Consider the following 14262-nt stretch of genomic DNA (forward strand, 5'->3'; position numbering starts at 1 on the left):
AAGGAAATAAACCAGTCTTAGGTTGCTGAGAAATGCTGACTGAAAAGCTCCTTAAATCTATCTTTCTGTTATCAAGAGACAGATCTGTAGCTTATGCCACCTTCAACTTGGTGATTTGAAATGCAACAAACAAGTTTCTCTGGGTTGCTGATCACTAGGGAATCCATGAAGAACATGGAAAGGTCTTTTACACACACTAAAACCAACAACCTTGCTTTGTTTTTGTATTATGGCATCCCAAGGGGTTGGGACTTTCTGCGATTAACATAATTCAAAGACCATTAAAAATAACAGCAAAAAATGGCTGGTATGATTCCTTTTCTTCAGAAAGTAGATACTTGTTTCAGTACTTGGTTTTGACAGATTTGAAAAAGCAACTTATAGCTAAATATTTAATCGTGGACAGTTCAGCTTCCATAAACTAGGCATTGAAATGATCCGAATTGAAGGCTGTTAACGCAATATATGCTCAAACTATTAAGTTATTTCAGTGTACTCTAAACAGGATAGTGAATTTCTAACTTTTGCTTCATATGGGTAAAACATGTATTTCCCTGCATTTCAACCTAGCATCTCAACTGAATTTAGAATGACACTGCAGTTGTGAAGCTACAAACAACTAGTCGCCACTCAGGACAAAAATCGTGTTACCTTTAATGACTCTTTCTTAAAATAGTAAAAAACCCAAAATATTAGGTTGAGCAGGCCTCAAAAGTAAATAGTTACTTTCTAAATCTGCTAATAATTTCTAACCAGTACAGTTCATTGCAAATGTAACATACTGAATTCATTTTATATTAAAATAAAAAAAAAGTCAGGAGGAAGGTTAAGGAAATCAAAAGGAAGGTTAACTAAAATAAGATTTTAAGTAGTCCAGAAACTGTTTGAAGATGTACTCAAAATTTACTTAACAATATTTATGGACATGTCAGACATGACAGAAGACAGGATGTTCATCTAAATGTGTGTTCACACTTAGAAGATCATGTTACTGCAATTGACAAAATCTGCTCTGAAAGAAAGGTGTTCTTTGGAGTCTCATAAAAACCGTGAAGCTGACATTTTTCCAAGTTGTGTTGTCATCACCCTACACCCTTGTAACAGAAACTGTCATGACACTGTCACCTTAAACCATGACCTCCCTCTTTTTCATATATTTCTTTTCCTTCCTCTCCTTCCTAGTTATCTGCTGTCCTAGACATTTGGTTTCCTTATGCGCATCCAAAGCTTGACTTGCCATGGATATGCAAAGAATATTCAAACGTAGAAATGTAATTGTTTTAATCTTGCTTTAAGTATAATCAATCATTAAAGAGTTAGAAAGAGATGCAGTATAATCAGAATGTAGCTAGACATAAAAGAGGTAAACAATATGCATCAACATTACTTAGACAAGAAGCAGGAGTTTGACATTTTAACACTGATGAAATTCTGTGCAACATGTGATAAAAATGGCAATTCTTGTCTCCAGTAAATCTGTAACCAGTGCTTGAAATGTCTTGATGGGTGCTGACATGACACACTGTAATTCAAAATCAAGTAGTTATTACTGGTAATGCCAGAGTAATGTAACTGGCTTTTACAGAAACCACTTGCACCAGGTGTAGCAAAAGCAGTTTAAATTAGATCAGTGACTATTCTGAGTATATTCATTTTTTGTCTGTTTACTTGTTTTAAAGGCCAATCCTGTATTCTTTTTTTTTTTATATTTTCAATGGATACTCGTGCTCATAACTGTTCATTTCATGAACCAGTTATTTTGATTATTGTTTATTTTACTATTAACAGTTGTTTCTTACCCTGTTTTTATTTCCTGTGTTTCAAGAGCTGGGTCCTTTTTCCACACTTTTTGGCACAAGTTATTTTTGTTTGCTTCTAATGTGAATGTGATTGTACTTACAGATTGTGTGTGGGTTTGGGATTTTCCTTTTTTTGTTCGTTGTTTTTTTTTAAGGAAGGAATGATTATTTCTTGTGAAGAGATCTGTAAAGCTTTGCATATTTTTCATTCATACTTTCTCATGAGTCAATGTTTCAACTCCACTATTGTAGCTAAAAATGAATTAAACTTTGTTAACCTCTGACTTATTTTTACTTCTACATGTCTGTCATGTAATGCTCTTTTCCTTTTGCTGTCTAAATAGACTTGCAAGACTGAAACAGTTTCCCCCAGAAAACTATTACTGCCAATGTTCTTTTCTCTTATTTTTTATTTGTTTATTATGTTGGTAGATTAATCATTTTAAATTGATTGTTTGTTTTCCTCCAGAGGTTCCTTAAATATCATGTCAAAGCTTTGCTGTAGATAGTTGACTTGAAAAGCATTTTAAAGTTTTTATTTAGTTACTGATTTTCAGTAACTGTGAAAGCTGTAACTTTGGTGTGCTCTTTCAAACTAATGAACCTCTGCTGAGGCACAAGCTGACTTCAAAGATGTGTTGAACCTCCATTTGTTATGAGCAGAGACTGTTTCACTGCAAAGACTTTTATTCTAGCACATAATCTGTTAGACAACATTTCCTTTTATTAGAGGCTTCATTCTCAGATCCTGCTGCTTTAACTCCATTTTATTGGCAAAGAGAAAAATAAAACATTAGTTAAATGGACAAATCATAGCCTTGTTCAGTGAGTGCATCTGAAGTGAGCCAGACACCTGGAAATTTATCTCATAGAGTTCTAGTGCATTTATCAACTGGATCCAGAGATCTCTGGTGCAATGAGAAACATGAAGGACGGGAGACATCACACCATCTTCCAGCTTGCCTGGGAACACTAAGCCAGAGAAAACTCAGATTCTGTCTCCTGTTCTGAGAAGCGACATTAAAAGTCTTTGCCTATTGCAGAAAGGCAATGTGATCACTCAGTGAGGCCTTCATTAGCCACATACATTTCCTTCAAGAGCTGAGAAGAAAAAAATTTGTACATTAAACATCACTTAAGAGTCTAGACACTGGGAATTAGCTTATACCACCACTAGCTGTTGAATTATTTTTCTTACATAAAGCTGTTTGTTGCACTACTAGTAGAATAATTGTCTGCAATTTGGCTATGTTAGGTTTGGAATTTACTGGTGCATCTTTTAAACAGGGATTTAACAAGACACTTAATTTCATCCTGATTTCAATCAGGTTACTTTTTTTAGTTTTATCAATAAATTAGTAATACAAGAAACATATGTATTTACTATCTGATTATGCTTAATCGGTAGATATTTTGACATCTAAATGCCACAGGCTTTGATAATAAACAATGCCAGATGTGTAGCTCCACCCTGACCTTTAGAAATGGAAACTTTATACAGAATAAGCTTTTGGGTTGTGAAAAGTAGGAATCTCACTCTACACATTTTCTTTAAATCTCTCTTTAGTACTTTGACAATTTAAATAGGAGCACAGGATTTTGCTTTTATGCTTCCACACTCTACTGCCCAACTAAAACAGAAATGGTTTAAGTCAGCCAGGACAGAAAAGAAATATGTTTAATTTCAGCTAATTGTATTATTTGTTCACAAAAACATAAGAAAAATCAGTAAGAAGGCAGTAATTTTGCAAATAGGAGATATTTTGGCTATTTTGGGTAACAGCCAATATTATGAAGGAGCCCTCAGCTGTGATCACGTTCCACAGCAGAAAAAAATGTAGGATTTGACCTTCTGCCATATCTCATTTCATATGAGAAAATTCATTTCAGACTTTACATACACTTTGCTAAAATGGGTAAATTTGGTAAACTAATTTTAAGCAACACATGATTTCAGTATCAAAGAAAACTATTTAGAACTTTTTAAGACTGTATGCATGGCAGTTCATAAGGATAAAAGGAATATATTTGAAATTTATTAATCATTAATCATTAAACTGAGACCAAACATTGTTTCCAAAGTTAGGCTAAACCAATTCTCCTTCGCATTATTTTCCCCCTGAATGTAAAAAGATTTCTCATATTCAGCTGTTTAAAGTGAGGTACTCCTTATACCTTCAGGAAGACATTTAATTTTGTTTTAAAGATTTCAAGAAAAGGAAATTGAAGAAAGAAAAGCTATTTGGATTTGATTTGAGTTTTGCTGGTTTTGGTGATAAAAGTTGATGAATGGTTAAATAAGTTTGCATAGAAATAATTGTGTGATTAATTGCTTTTTATATCTATACTTTATATATAAAATGAAAGAGTAAGATGAAAGTCAGCTTTAGCATCTGCTAAATTTTTATTTGCTCTTTTATTGAAAAGAAAGTGGTGCTATCGTTTTGAAATGTCCTTCTTAAAATGTGTCAAATTATCTTTCACTGCTGAGCCACACAGATCTTCAGTTTCTTGGTTCTCTCCTTATAAGGTGTATTTTCTTGAGCAAACATCTTTCAGAAAACTTCCAGGTGTTTTTTTGGTTTGTGTTTTTTTTTGTGTTTTTTTTTTTTTTGGGGGGGGGGTGTGTTTTGTAATTAAAAGTTATTATACTTTTTAAATTGTGGAAGAATTGCCTTTTAGGGGTTCTCCTATTTTGAAATTCTTTATACATAACATTGTTTTCTTTCTGACTTTTACCTTTGAACATGATATATTATCCTTCTTCTTCTAGAAAAAAATAAAGCAGTCTGTTATAAAAGTTTTGTTTGTGGTTTTAAAATTGCCCGCACCAAGAAAATTGAACGTACCTCTTTCTCATGCTACAATCAATTAATATGGTTATATATATAACCAGTTACAAGAAGGTCAAGTACTTGCTGTTGTCTGCTTGGATATACTTAACCCATTGTGATAGATATTTATGTTTTGTTCTTCCAGGAATCACAAAAAAAAAAAACCAAAACAAAACCAAAAAGACTTCCCAAAGTAGTTCTGAGAATATCTAAAATTAATTGATTTTACCAAAATTGTTGACAGTTAATTTTTATCCTACCATTTATGGAGGAAGAGAAAAATTCATTTCTTTAATTTTTATCTCAATCTACTGCATATTCAGAAAGTGATTAGGCTGCCCATAGTCTTATTCTTTGCTGTTGCTTAGAGACAAAACAAAAGTAATTACTTTTTTCTTTTTTTGAATTTTTTTTTTTGTCTTTTTGAATGCCGAAAACTTGATGTGATGTTCCTGCTGACACTTTGCTGCTCTTGGATGAAGCAGAAATTTTTCTTCTGTGTCTCGTACATGAAAGCCTAGCTTAGAGTTGCTTTTGATTTTCTATTCCTACATTTGGAAATAATATTGGTTTTTTAGTTGCAACTTTGAATTTCACTGTTGGATTGTTTGTTGTGGTTTCGTTGGTTTTTTTTTGTTTGTTTGTTTGATTGGTTGGTTTGGTTTGGTTTTCTTTTTTAATAGTGCCATAATTTCTCCAGTTTCTGTTGATGATTTAGGCCCTGCTTTGATAAGTTTCTGAATTCCCGAGGGGATTTTACCAGCTTCTGCTGTCCTCTTTTTTAACAAGCAAGTTTCAAGTGCTGTTAAGATATGTTAGCCTGAGCTTCTCTCTCATTTTTTAAATAAATTTTGATTGTCATAAATAAACTGTGATGTGAAGGATGAAGATATGACAGTATGGAAAGCTTCTAAATTCTTTATGATACCGCCTTCTTTGGTACTGCTTTCCAAGTGTATGATGGTACACTCTCTCTGTGTATTTGTTGCTGTCTTTTTTTTTCTAATGTATATCTGTATTTCCAAACAGCAACTAAAACATGTATTTCTATGTCGGACTGTCTTTTTCTATATGCATTGTATTGTCAAAACAATTTTAGTGTTTCATCACATTCAAATTTGCACACCGATATCCACAATAAAAGTATTTGTCACTTGGAAGTTTGGAAGAAATTTTTCTACCATTTTTATGTGTTAAGATTTCCTTTGCATGCTTTAAAAAAAATATTTTATTTTCCAGTGATGAGTTATCAGTTACTATATTTGTTTTCTTGCTATCTATATATTAGTCTTGACTTAACCACTACAAGGAATCACTACACCTGAAAATCTCATCATTTGGCTTACAAGCTAAATAGAATGACATTTTATTATATCAGACTAGGAAAAACCATGATTGTTTAATATATCTGCTGGTTTGTGCTGGGGTAGAGTTAATTTTCTCCATATTAGCCAGTGTGGGACTGTGTTTTGGCTTTGTGCTGAAAATCATGTTGATTACACAGCAATGTTATAGTCACTGCTGAGAAGTGCTTACACAGAGGAGTCAAGGCTTTTTCTGCTCCTCACCCTACCCCACCAGTGAGTAGGCTGAGGGTGCAAAACAAGTTGGGAGGAGACGCAGCCAGGAGAGCTGATCCCAACTTACCCAAGGGATATTCCATACCATGTAAAATCATGCTCACTAACAAACTTTGGGGAAGGTTAGCGGGGGGTGGGGGGAGCACTGCTCAGGGACTGGCTGGGCAATGATTTGTGGGAGGTGAGCAATTGTTCTCATTTGCATCACTTGTCTCTCTTGGGTTTTACTTCTGTCTCGTTATTATTTTCCTATTCATTAGAATTTCTTTCCCTTTTATATTCCCTTTTCCTTTTCCCTTTCCTTTTACTTTTTTCTTTCCTTCTTATTATTAAACTGTTTTTATCTCAACCCACAAGTTTTCTCACTTGTACTCTTCCAATTCGTGTCCTCCAAGCCTGCTGGGGGGGACAGGGGGGGAGGAGGGGGTGGGGAGTGGGTGAGCAGCTGTGCCTTGCTTAGTAGCTGTCTGTGGTTAAACCGTGGCAATATATTAAATTCTAAAAGCATACATCATGTCACCAAATTACTTTTGCTTAACCTACTCATTTAGACCAACTGAATAGTAGGTATCCTAGTCTGTATTTATGAAACTGGCCCATTAGATAAAATGTCAGTATCCCATTATCAGTTCTTCAAGGTCTATTTTTAACTCCTTTTGCAGAGTTTATACACTATTATTCTTCATTTTTTATTGTATTTGTAGATGTGTAATCAAATTCATCTGTGTGACATAAACCTATACTGTGCCATTCATTTTTATATTCCTATATTAATATATATGAATATTATTCATTCATGTTTCTCACTGATTCCACTGAGGAATGCTGCTTCTAAATGGTTGGTGCAATATGTGGCACTTAAATCTGTAATTGCAATTAAATTAAATTGGATATTAGTTTTAGGACCTAGAAAGTATTTAATCTGAAAGCAGTAATAGGAATTAAAAGCTTCAAGATGCAGAAAAATTATTTGGTAGGAAAAAAACTCTTCAAAAGATGAAGAGATTTGAGATTGATTCTCATACATACATAGTCCATTCTTAACAGTTCTTTTCCTGAAGTTTTCCCTATGGGGTCTTTTTATTAGTTAAACTGCAAAGACATGGTGGAAAACACATGAGCAACAAGCATATGGCAGGGGCTTTTAACCCGGTACTGTTTTGCTCTAGCTATAGAAAATTTTACTTTATAATGGTAGTTGGTTGTAGATTACAAGGATATGTGGTTCTGCTCTAATTTTGCCTCTGTGCAGTGATCATCTGTATTTCTTTTACAGCTAGCATATGCTGAAATGTGAGTAAAGGTATCACTGATGATGGTAATGCGTTTTATATTGTATTCTCTATTTACTAAAACATTGCCATAAAGAGGTAGAATTTGACAAAGGTGCGTGAATACCCATGATCAAGATGGGTAATCTTCCTGATAAAAAATCTTACCAGTTTAAGATAGAGAGTGGATGATACTTCATTGTTACAATAGGGCTTTTTCAAGGGCTATTGGAAGTGCTATTTTATAAGACAAGATACCATTACAGAAAATTCAGCACACAGAGAAAAGGAACTTTTCACACTAATGCTTATTAATGTTTCAAGGAAACAGTGAGCAGTGCATCACCACACTGATTCTTATCATATTCTTACTACAATCAAGTCCCTTTCTCTCCCATTAGTGTTCCACTGCTGTTCCTGGAAGGCAGGACAAGGACAGAATACTGAGTAGTATTTTTATATGTCAGAAAATAAACTAAAGAAGAAATAAAGTGATACAGTATTTCAGTGCCTAAGCAAACATTATTAAAAATACTGGAATACTATCAGAGAATTACATCAGACAATATAATTTGCCATTTGAAGTGTTTTTCTTGTTATTGGTTGGTTTGTTGCTATGTTTTCTTCCGTAGTTTTTTTTCATTCCTAGGGAAATGGTGCTCAGCATTTGTTGCCTTTTTTGTGTTAAATAACACAGTTTACATTTGTAGGTGTGATGTGTCTGTTAGAATTCTTACTGTAAGTAGATCTTTCAATGAGCAGCATAATAATGAGATGTTGATTTTTACAGCCTTTCAGATTGTAACATTTAACTGGTTATTTGGAAATTAAATTAATCTGTAAAAATTATTGAAAAGCAGTGAGACTTATGTAGCTGAAATAAGCATAAGTGAAAGTAAATGGGTAAAATTCTAGTAGTGGAATTATAGTATCCAGCCAAATTATTCCATACTAGATATTCTACAGAGGTAAAAATATGTTTTATTTTTGTATTAAATTAATATTTTTAATCCACTGTAGCTATAGTATCATGTCCCTGCATCCATCTTTGATTTCTGAATAGTAATGTTTAGTGATGGTCAGGGTTAAATCTCCCATGCCTGAAACTTGTGTTATTTAAAGTAAGCATTTCCCAAAAGGTAAGAAAGGAAATACAGTCAGTGAGCTCTATGGGTTTACTAAAATATCAAATAAGCCTCTTCCTCCTTTCTGATACTTTCAGGAAGGACTGGAGAACAGTCTTGCTGCTTTATAGCAAAATAAAAAGTCTTGGAGAACAGTATTAGAATCATAGAATCATGGAATAGAAGGGTTGGAAAGGAACTTAAGATCACCTAGTTCCAACCCCCCTGCCATGGGCAGGGACACTTCCCACTAAACCGTCACCCAAGGCTCTGTCCAACCTGGCCTTGAATACTGCCAGGGATGGAGGATTCACAGCCCTGGGCAACCCATTCCAGTGCCTCACCACCCTAACAGTAAAGAATTTCTTCCTTATACCCAATCTAAACTTCCCATGTTTAAGTTTTAACCCATTATCCCTTGTCCTGTCACTACAGTCCTTAATGAAGAGTCCCTCCCCAGCATCCTTACAGGAGATATATTACTCTTATAAGAACTGAATGTTTTACCACCTATTGATGAATGAAGTCAAATATTTTCTTAGATTGCAGAGGTCAACTCTGTGCTTACATCTCAATTCAACTGTCTTTATACTATCTGTTTTTGAGATCCAGGAATGTGAGTTCTTGTGAGGACAGAGTCATTTCAGCAGCAGTTGGAAAACCATGGGAAAGACCATAAGGGGATAGATAGGTAAACTAAGAAAGGGAGGAACGAAAAAGTCAAGAATGAGAACATCAAGTGAAGGAAAATACTACAAAATACTTAATACGTACATTTTATTGTTGCTGAAAATTTAACTTTACATATGTCAGGGTGACAAATAGTTCATCCCTAAGTCCAGACTGTACTGAGCACATAAGTAGGCTGTAGGCAATTCTGTTGAGAGAATTTGCACCCAAGGAAGCCCTGCTGGAAATTCTGCTTCCAGACTTGTACCATGTCTCTTGTAATCTTATGTGACCAGATAATGTGCCCACCATATGACCAGTGCAGATGTGTGCTGCATTCATGGGATTCAGTGTGTGGGAAAAATGTTTAGCTGTTTCAGACGATGTGTCATATAGGCATTTTAATTCATATAAATTATAAAAAGAAAATGGCATTATCTCTATTTTCTATAGACATTGAAATTATGTTAATCAGACATAAGTATTAATGAGAACTTGCAGATTATTGATGGTGCCAAATTGTATTTTTGATTTTTTTTTCCTCATTTGCAAATGGGTTTAATTGCTTCTGGAAATTTGTGTACCTTTGTCAATAACATTATTTTGTGTGATTTTTTTCTTTTCCCCACCACCTGTGAAAATACTACTTTTCAAATATTGTGAAATATTTTGGCTAGACATTTATATAGTTAAATAATAATTCTACTTCAGAAAAATCAGGAACACTTTGAAAATGTACTAGTTTCCTTAAATTCTTGTGTACTACACAAACATATTTAGTTTCTCTATTTTCATCACTTTAAAAAATGTTGTGGCAGCATCACTGATATTACAATATGTTATGGTATTATACAGTGTTACAATGGCAATACAACATAAACAGTGTTACTTATTTTGTAAATATAGAACTCAAAAATCACTTGAGACACAGAACTATTAATATCAGTAATCCGTAATGTAAGACATTGCACTGAAGTGATTAAAAACTTGTAAAATCTGCAGTACATTTGTTCTTTGTTTGAAAAATTATTCATGTTAATTGAATTTATGGGAAAATGTATGTTTACAAGAAATTTGAAGTTTTTAAATTTTGTTCTGTTGTAAAATAGTGGTTTTGTAAAATCACATAAACCTTGCTTAACTGCATAACATGTAGGAATAAAAAAAGAATAAGGATATAGAAAGTCTGGACTTTATACGTAATGGTCCACAATGTGCTAAGAACTAACTAGGTAACTATTAACGTAAGTATCGCTATTGTGTGCTATTGCTATGAGTTTTACTAAAAATTAAGGTGAAATTCTCTCCCTTTTGGTGTCAGTGGTGCTGGATTCAGTGAAATCCTAATTTTACCCTGAATTTGAACATTATGTTGTATCTTCTGATTAAGGAAATATAAAAATTATATGAGTGCTGGAGTGGGACAGTGTTTTGTTCTTTATTACAGTAATTAATTTATTCAACTCACAGGCTGTAAAAAAAGGAATGGGATTGGGGAGATTTAATAAGCTTATTGGCAACACTGTTTCTCTAGTTTTGGTGCTTTTATTGCTTAAATTTTACATATTCCCTTCCGTTTCATCCAAAATCTGGAATAGATATCTTGAGTACTTACAAGCTTGTATGCAGACCTGTTTTTATAAAAAATACTTACTGCATTCAGTTAATGAAGAGTTTCTAGTTTGTGTTTTCAAAATAACCCAGGTCAAATAAGTCCCTGGGTGGGAGACTTTCAGCCAAGACTCTTGCTTCTTGGCAAAAAGTACCAATTATTTTATTACCTAAATACATTTTCACAAGAAAGTGTGAATTTCTGATATCTCTGATATGAATTTCTGATATGATGGTAGATTGAGGGAAGACACTGAGATTATTCTTTCAGCCATAGAAAACAATATTCCATGTACTTATGGTAGTCTTCATGCTTACTTCATATCCCAGAGTCAGTGCCTATCAGCAAAGCTGTACTGAGCGTCAGCAAGACTATGTTCTGTTCTGGATCATGACCAATATGCTAATCTCTGTTATATATGCCACATCTACCACATGTACACAGTGCACAGGCAAAAGCAAGATCCTTCTGTTGACCTATTTCAAATACCATGACTTTCACACTAGCCCATGAAATCATTTACAAATTGTATATGCAGACTGGAGCAGTGGGTACCATCTGCTCCTCTCTCAGGTACACAGGCTGTCAAACTGCTGCACTGAAAGGTGTGTTCTTTTTATGGCATATTCTACCATACATTTTATGTGAATTAACTTAAAGTTGTCTGAAAATGGGTTTTGTAGCTACACTAATAAATGGCTTGTATTTAGTATGACAAATAAGGAGATAAAATCTTCTGAAATAATAGTAAGAAAGCCATCTTTTTGTTATTTAATGTAATTCGAAAGACAGTAATCTTTTGAGAGCATACCAGAAAAACCAGTTTTTTTTGGTGTGTAGCAAATGAAACATTTGAGTAGTACTTATTTTAGAAAGTCACTTAGGTCTTAGCAGAGGAAACAAATTTGTTAGACGTTATCATTACAGTCATTTAAAAATGTTTTATGGTCCAAGGTGTTTAGAAGAAATATTCTAAAAAGATGCCAAAATCTTGACAATAGAATCAGAGAAGCAGGTAAAAGACACAGGAAAACACTGAACACTTATGACATCTAAATGCACCTGAACATCTAAAGAATAAAAATAAGAAAAAACAGTTTCTAACTTGATAGTTCTGAATAATGCCAAGTCTAACTTCTATTGTTAACCTTAGAAACATACATTGTTGTAGTAAATAACATTGTTATTTATCTGCCATTATACCTAAAGTATTATATCTGTTAATGGTGGAATAAACATCATGCTTGTGTGCTTGCTCATAACTTAATATATATAATGTTTTAAATAACTGAGATATGAATAAATGGTATATCATTTTCAGCCAAGCAATCCTAACTTTCTTATTGCAGTACTTCTGTACATTGTTTTGAATTATGTATCTATTAGCATGCCTAAGAATTTACTATTGTGCAGAAGGGTGTCATCAATTCTCTTTTGACACATGAGAAAGTTGTGCATACTTAGACTTCACAGGGTATACAAATTTAATCTAGTGTAGAAGTGTAATAAAATTTACTGTAATAGCATATGCCAACATACATCCTTAAGCTGATTTTTTTTCTGACATTATGTTATTCAAAACTGATTATCTTCACTTTCTAGCACCCTGTGGAAGCCGGTCAACGGGCTCTGAAGGCACTGTATTATCACCAAGCTACCCCAAGAATTATAGTGTTGGTCACAACTGTGTTTATTCTATCACCGTTCCTAAGGAATTTGGTAAGTAGATCTCATCTCATTCATATCTTTTTGTTGCTTGGATACTTTCAGCAATTCTGGATGATTTGTATGATTGCTTTTATACTAAACATGCCAGTATGAAAAAGCTCCTTTAAACTGATATTTCTGTTTATACTTTTTGCCATTTTTTATAGCGCACTATTTTCTGAAAATTCTTATGTTTACCATTATCTGTTGAAATTACTGTTAATTTATTTTTGTCTCATTATGACAACCAGCATGAAACTTAGCATATTGCTATGGTGCTAGCCAAATATACTAGTGGTACTAGTTAAGGTTTCTCTTCACCGAAGATCATGTGCCAAGGTTCTTGAAAGTAGTGTAGCTCCAGTAAGTTCACCTAAGCAGACGAAGGAATATTCACCTTAACTGTTTGGTATTACTCACATAGTCCTTGGCTTCTCTGCATCCTGAGGCAATGGCATAGTCCTTCCTGAGGAATTAAAGTAAAGCATCATGCATCTGTCAGGTTTTTGTAGATTCTGAGGTCCTCCATCAAAACTTCACTCCCGTCCTAACATTTTTTCTGATGGCTAGATGAATCTTTTAAAATGTCTTCTGTCCCACGTAAAGTTAGGGCTTTTACAGCACTGTTTTATCTTTCTGGATTTATGTATTATTTTATCTCACTTTATTGCTAAACAATGCCTATAATGACAGCCGATAGTTTGCTGTTCACTTTGACTTGTTTGTAAGCAGTATGCCACATATTGAATATCGTTTATTCTTTAAATATCCATTCTTCAGATTTATGTTTGGATAAGTAGGACTTTATTCTGACCCACTGCTCACATTTCAGCTTGTCAAATAACAGGTGCCTGGGGATGGGGATAGGTATATATTAATCTTCCTTCATGTTGATTCTGCAAACAATATATCCAAATTAAAGACAATGCTTGAACTGCTGTGTATCCATCTGCCATACTCATGATGACTGAACTCCCTTGACATCCAATTAATTTCTTCCTGTGTATACCACAGAGATGCATAGGCTACTACCAGATACAGTTTTTAAGGTACTGTCTCCTAAGCCATAGGAGTCTGTGCTTAGTCCTCTAGAGCATTCAGAAAAGATTAAACACTTTTGGACAATTCTTGATTTGCTTCTAGCTTTTACAAGCATATGCTTTTAACCTAGCTAATTTGTTTTAGATAAACTGAAAAAATTTTGTCTTCCCATTTGCATCATATCTGATGCTTTATGACACAGGTGTCAACATCTAAGGAATTAAATTTCATTATAGGAGAGGATTTAAAATGTTAATGCCCTGTGCTTCATCTCTTTGGCATTCTGGATGGAAATGTAATTTTGTCATTTCTGGAAAGAAAGACAGAATTCCCAAAATAAAACATGAATATAGGAAAAAAAATCCCACTATTCTGCGTAGTTGAATAATTTGACAAATACTCATTTTCTTTACACGCTGTGTTAAGCACAGTATTGAATTGTCTGACCCCTTCATATTGCTTATACAAAGTTGTTTTTTTTTTTAAAAAAAAGAAGGAAATAATGCTCATACAAAGAAAGAAGATCATGATTTAGATATTATTAACTCTGTCATATCAGGATTCAGTGACATATTAGGGATATAATTGTCATAAGGTATCTGTCATTTCTGTCAAGCAATTTGCC

General features: G+C 33.8%; 1 protein-coding gene across 3 annotated transcripts in view; it reads left to right on the top strand.

Annotated features, from left to right (window-relative positions):
• Positions 1-14262, top strand: part of CSMD3 (CUB and Sushi multiple domains 3) — a 578676-nt gene that overhangs the window by 423615 nt on the left and 140799 nt on the right. For all 3 annotated transcript variants that reach the window (XM_062627150.1, XM_062627151.1, XM_062627152.1), the window contains one exon: positions 12492-12608. In XM_062627150.1, coding sequence (XP_062483134.1) covers positions 12492-12608 — 117 coding nt within the window. The remainder of the gene's footprint in view (positions 1-12491; positions 12609-14262) is intronic.

Source organism: Pezoporus occidentalis, unplaced genomic scaffold (assembly GCF_034315485.1).
Source record: "Pezoporus occidentalis ecotype Australia unplaced genomic scaffold, CSIRO_AGI_Poc_V1 ctg3, whole genome shotgun sequence".
In the NCBI taxonomy this organism is placed as follows: Eukaryota; Metazoa; Chordata; class Aves; order Psittaciformes; family Psittacidae; genus Pezoporus; species Pezoporus occidentalis.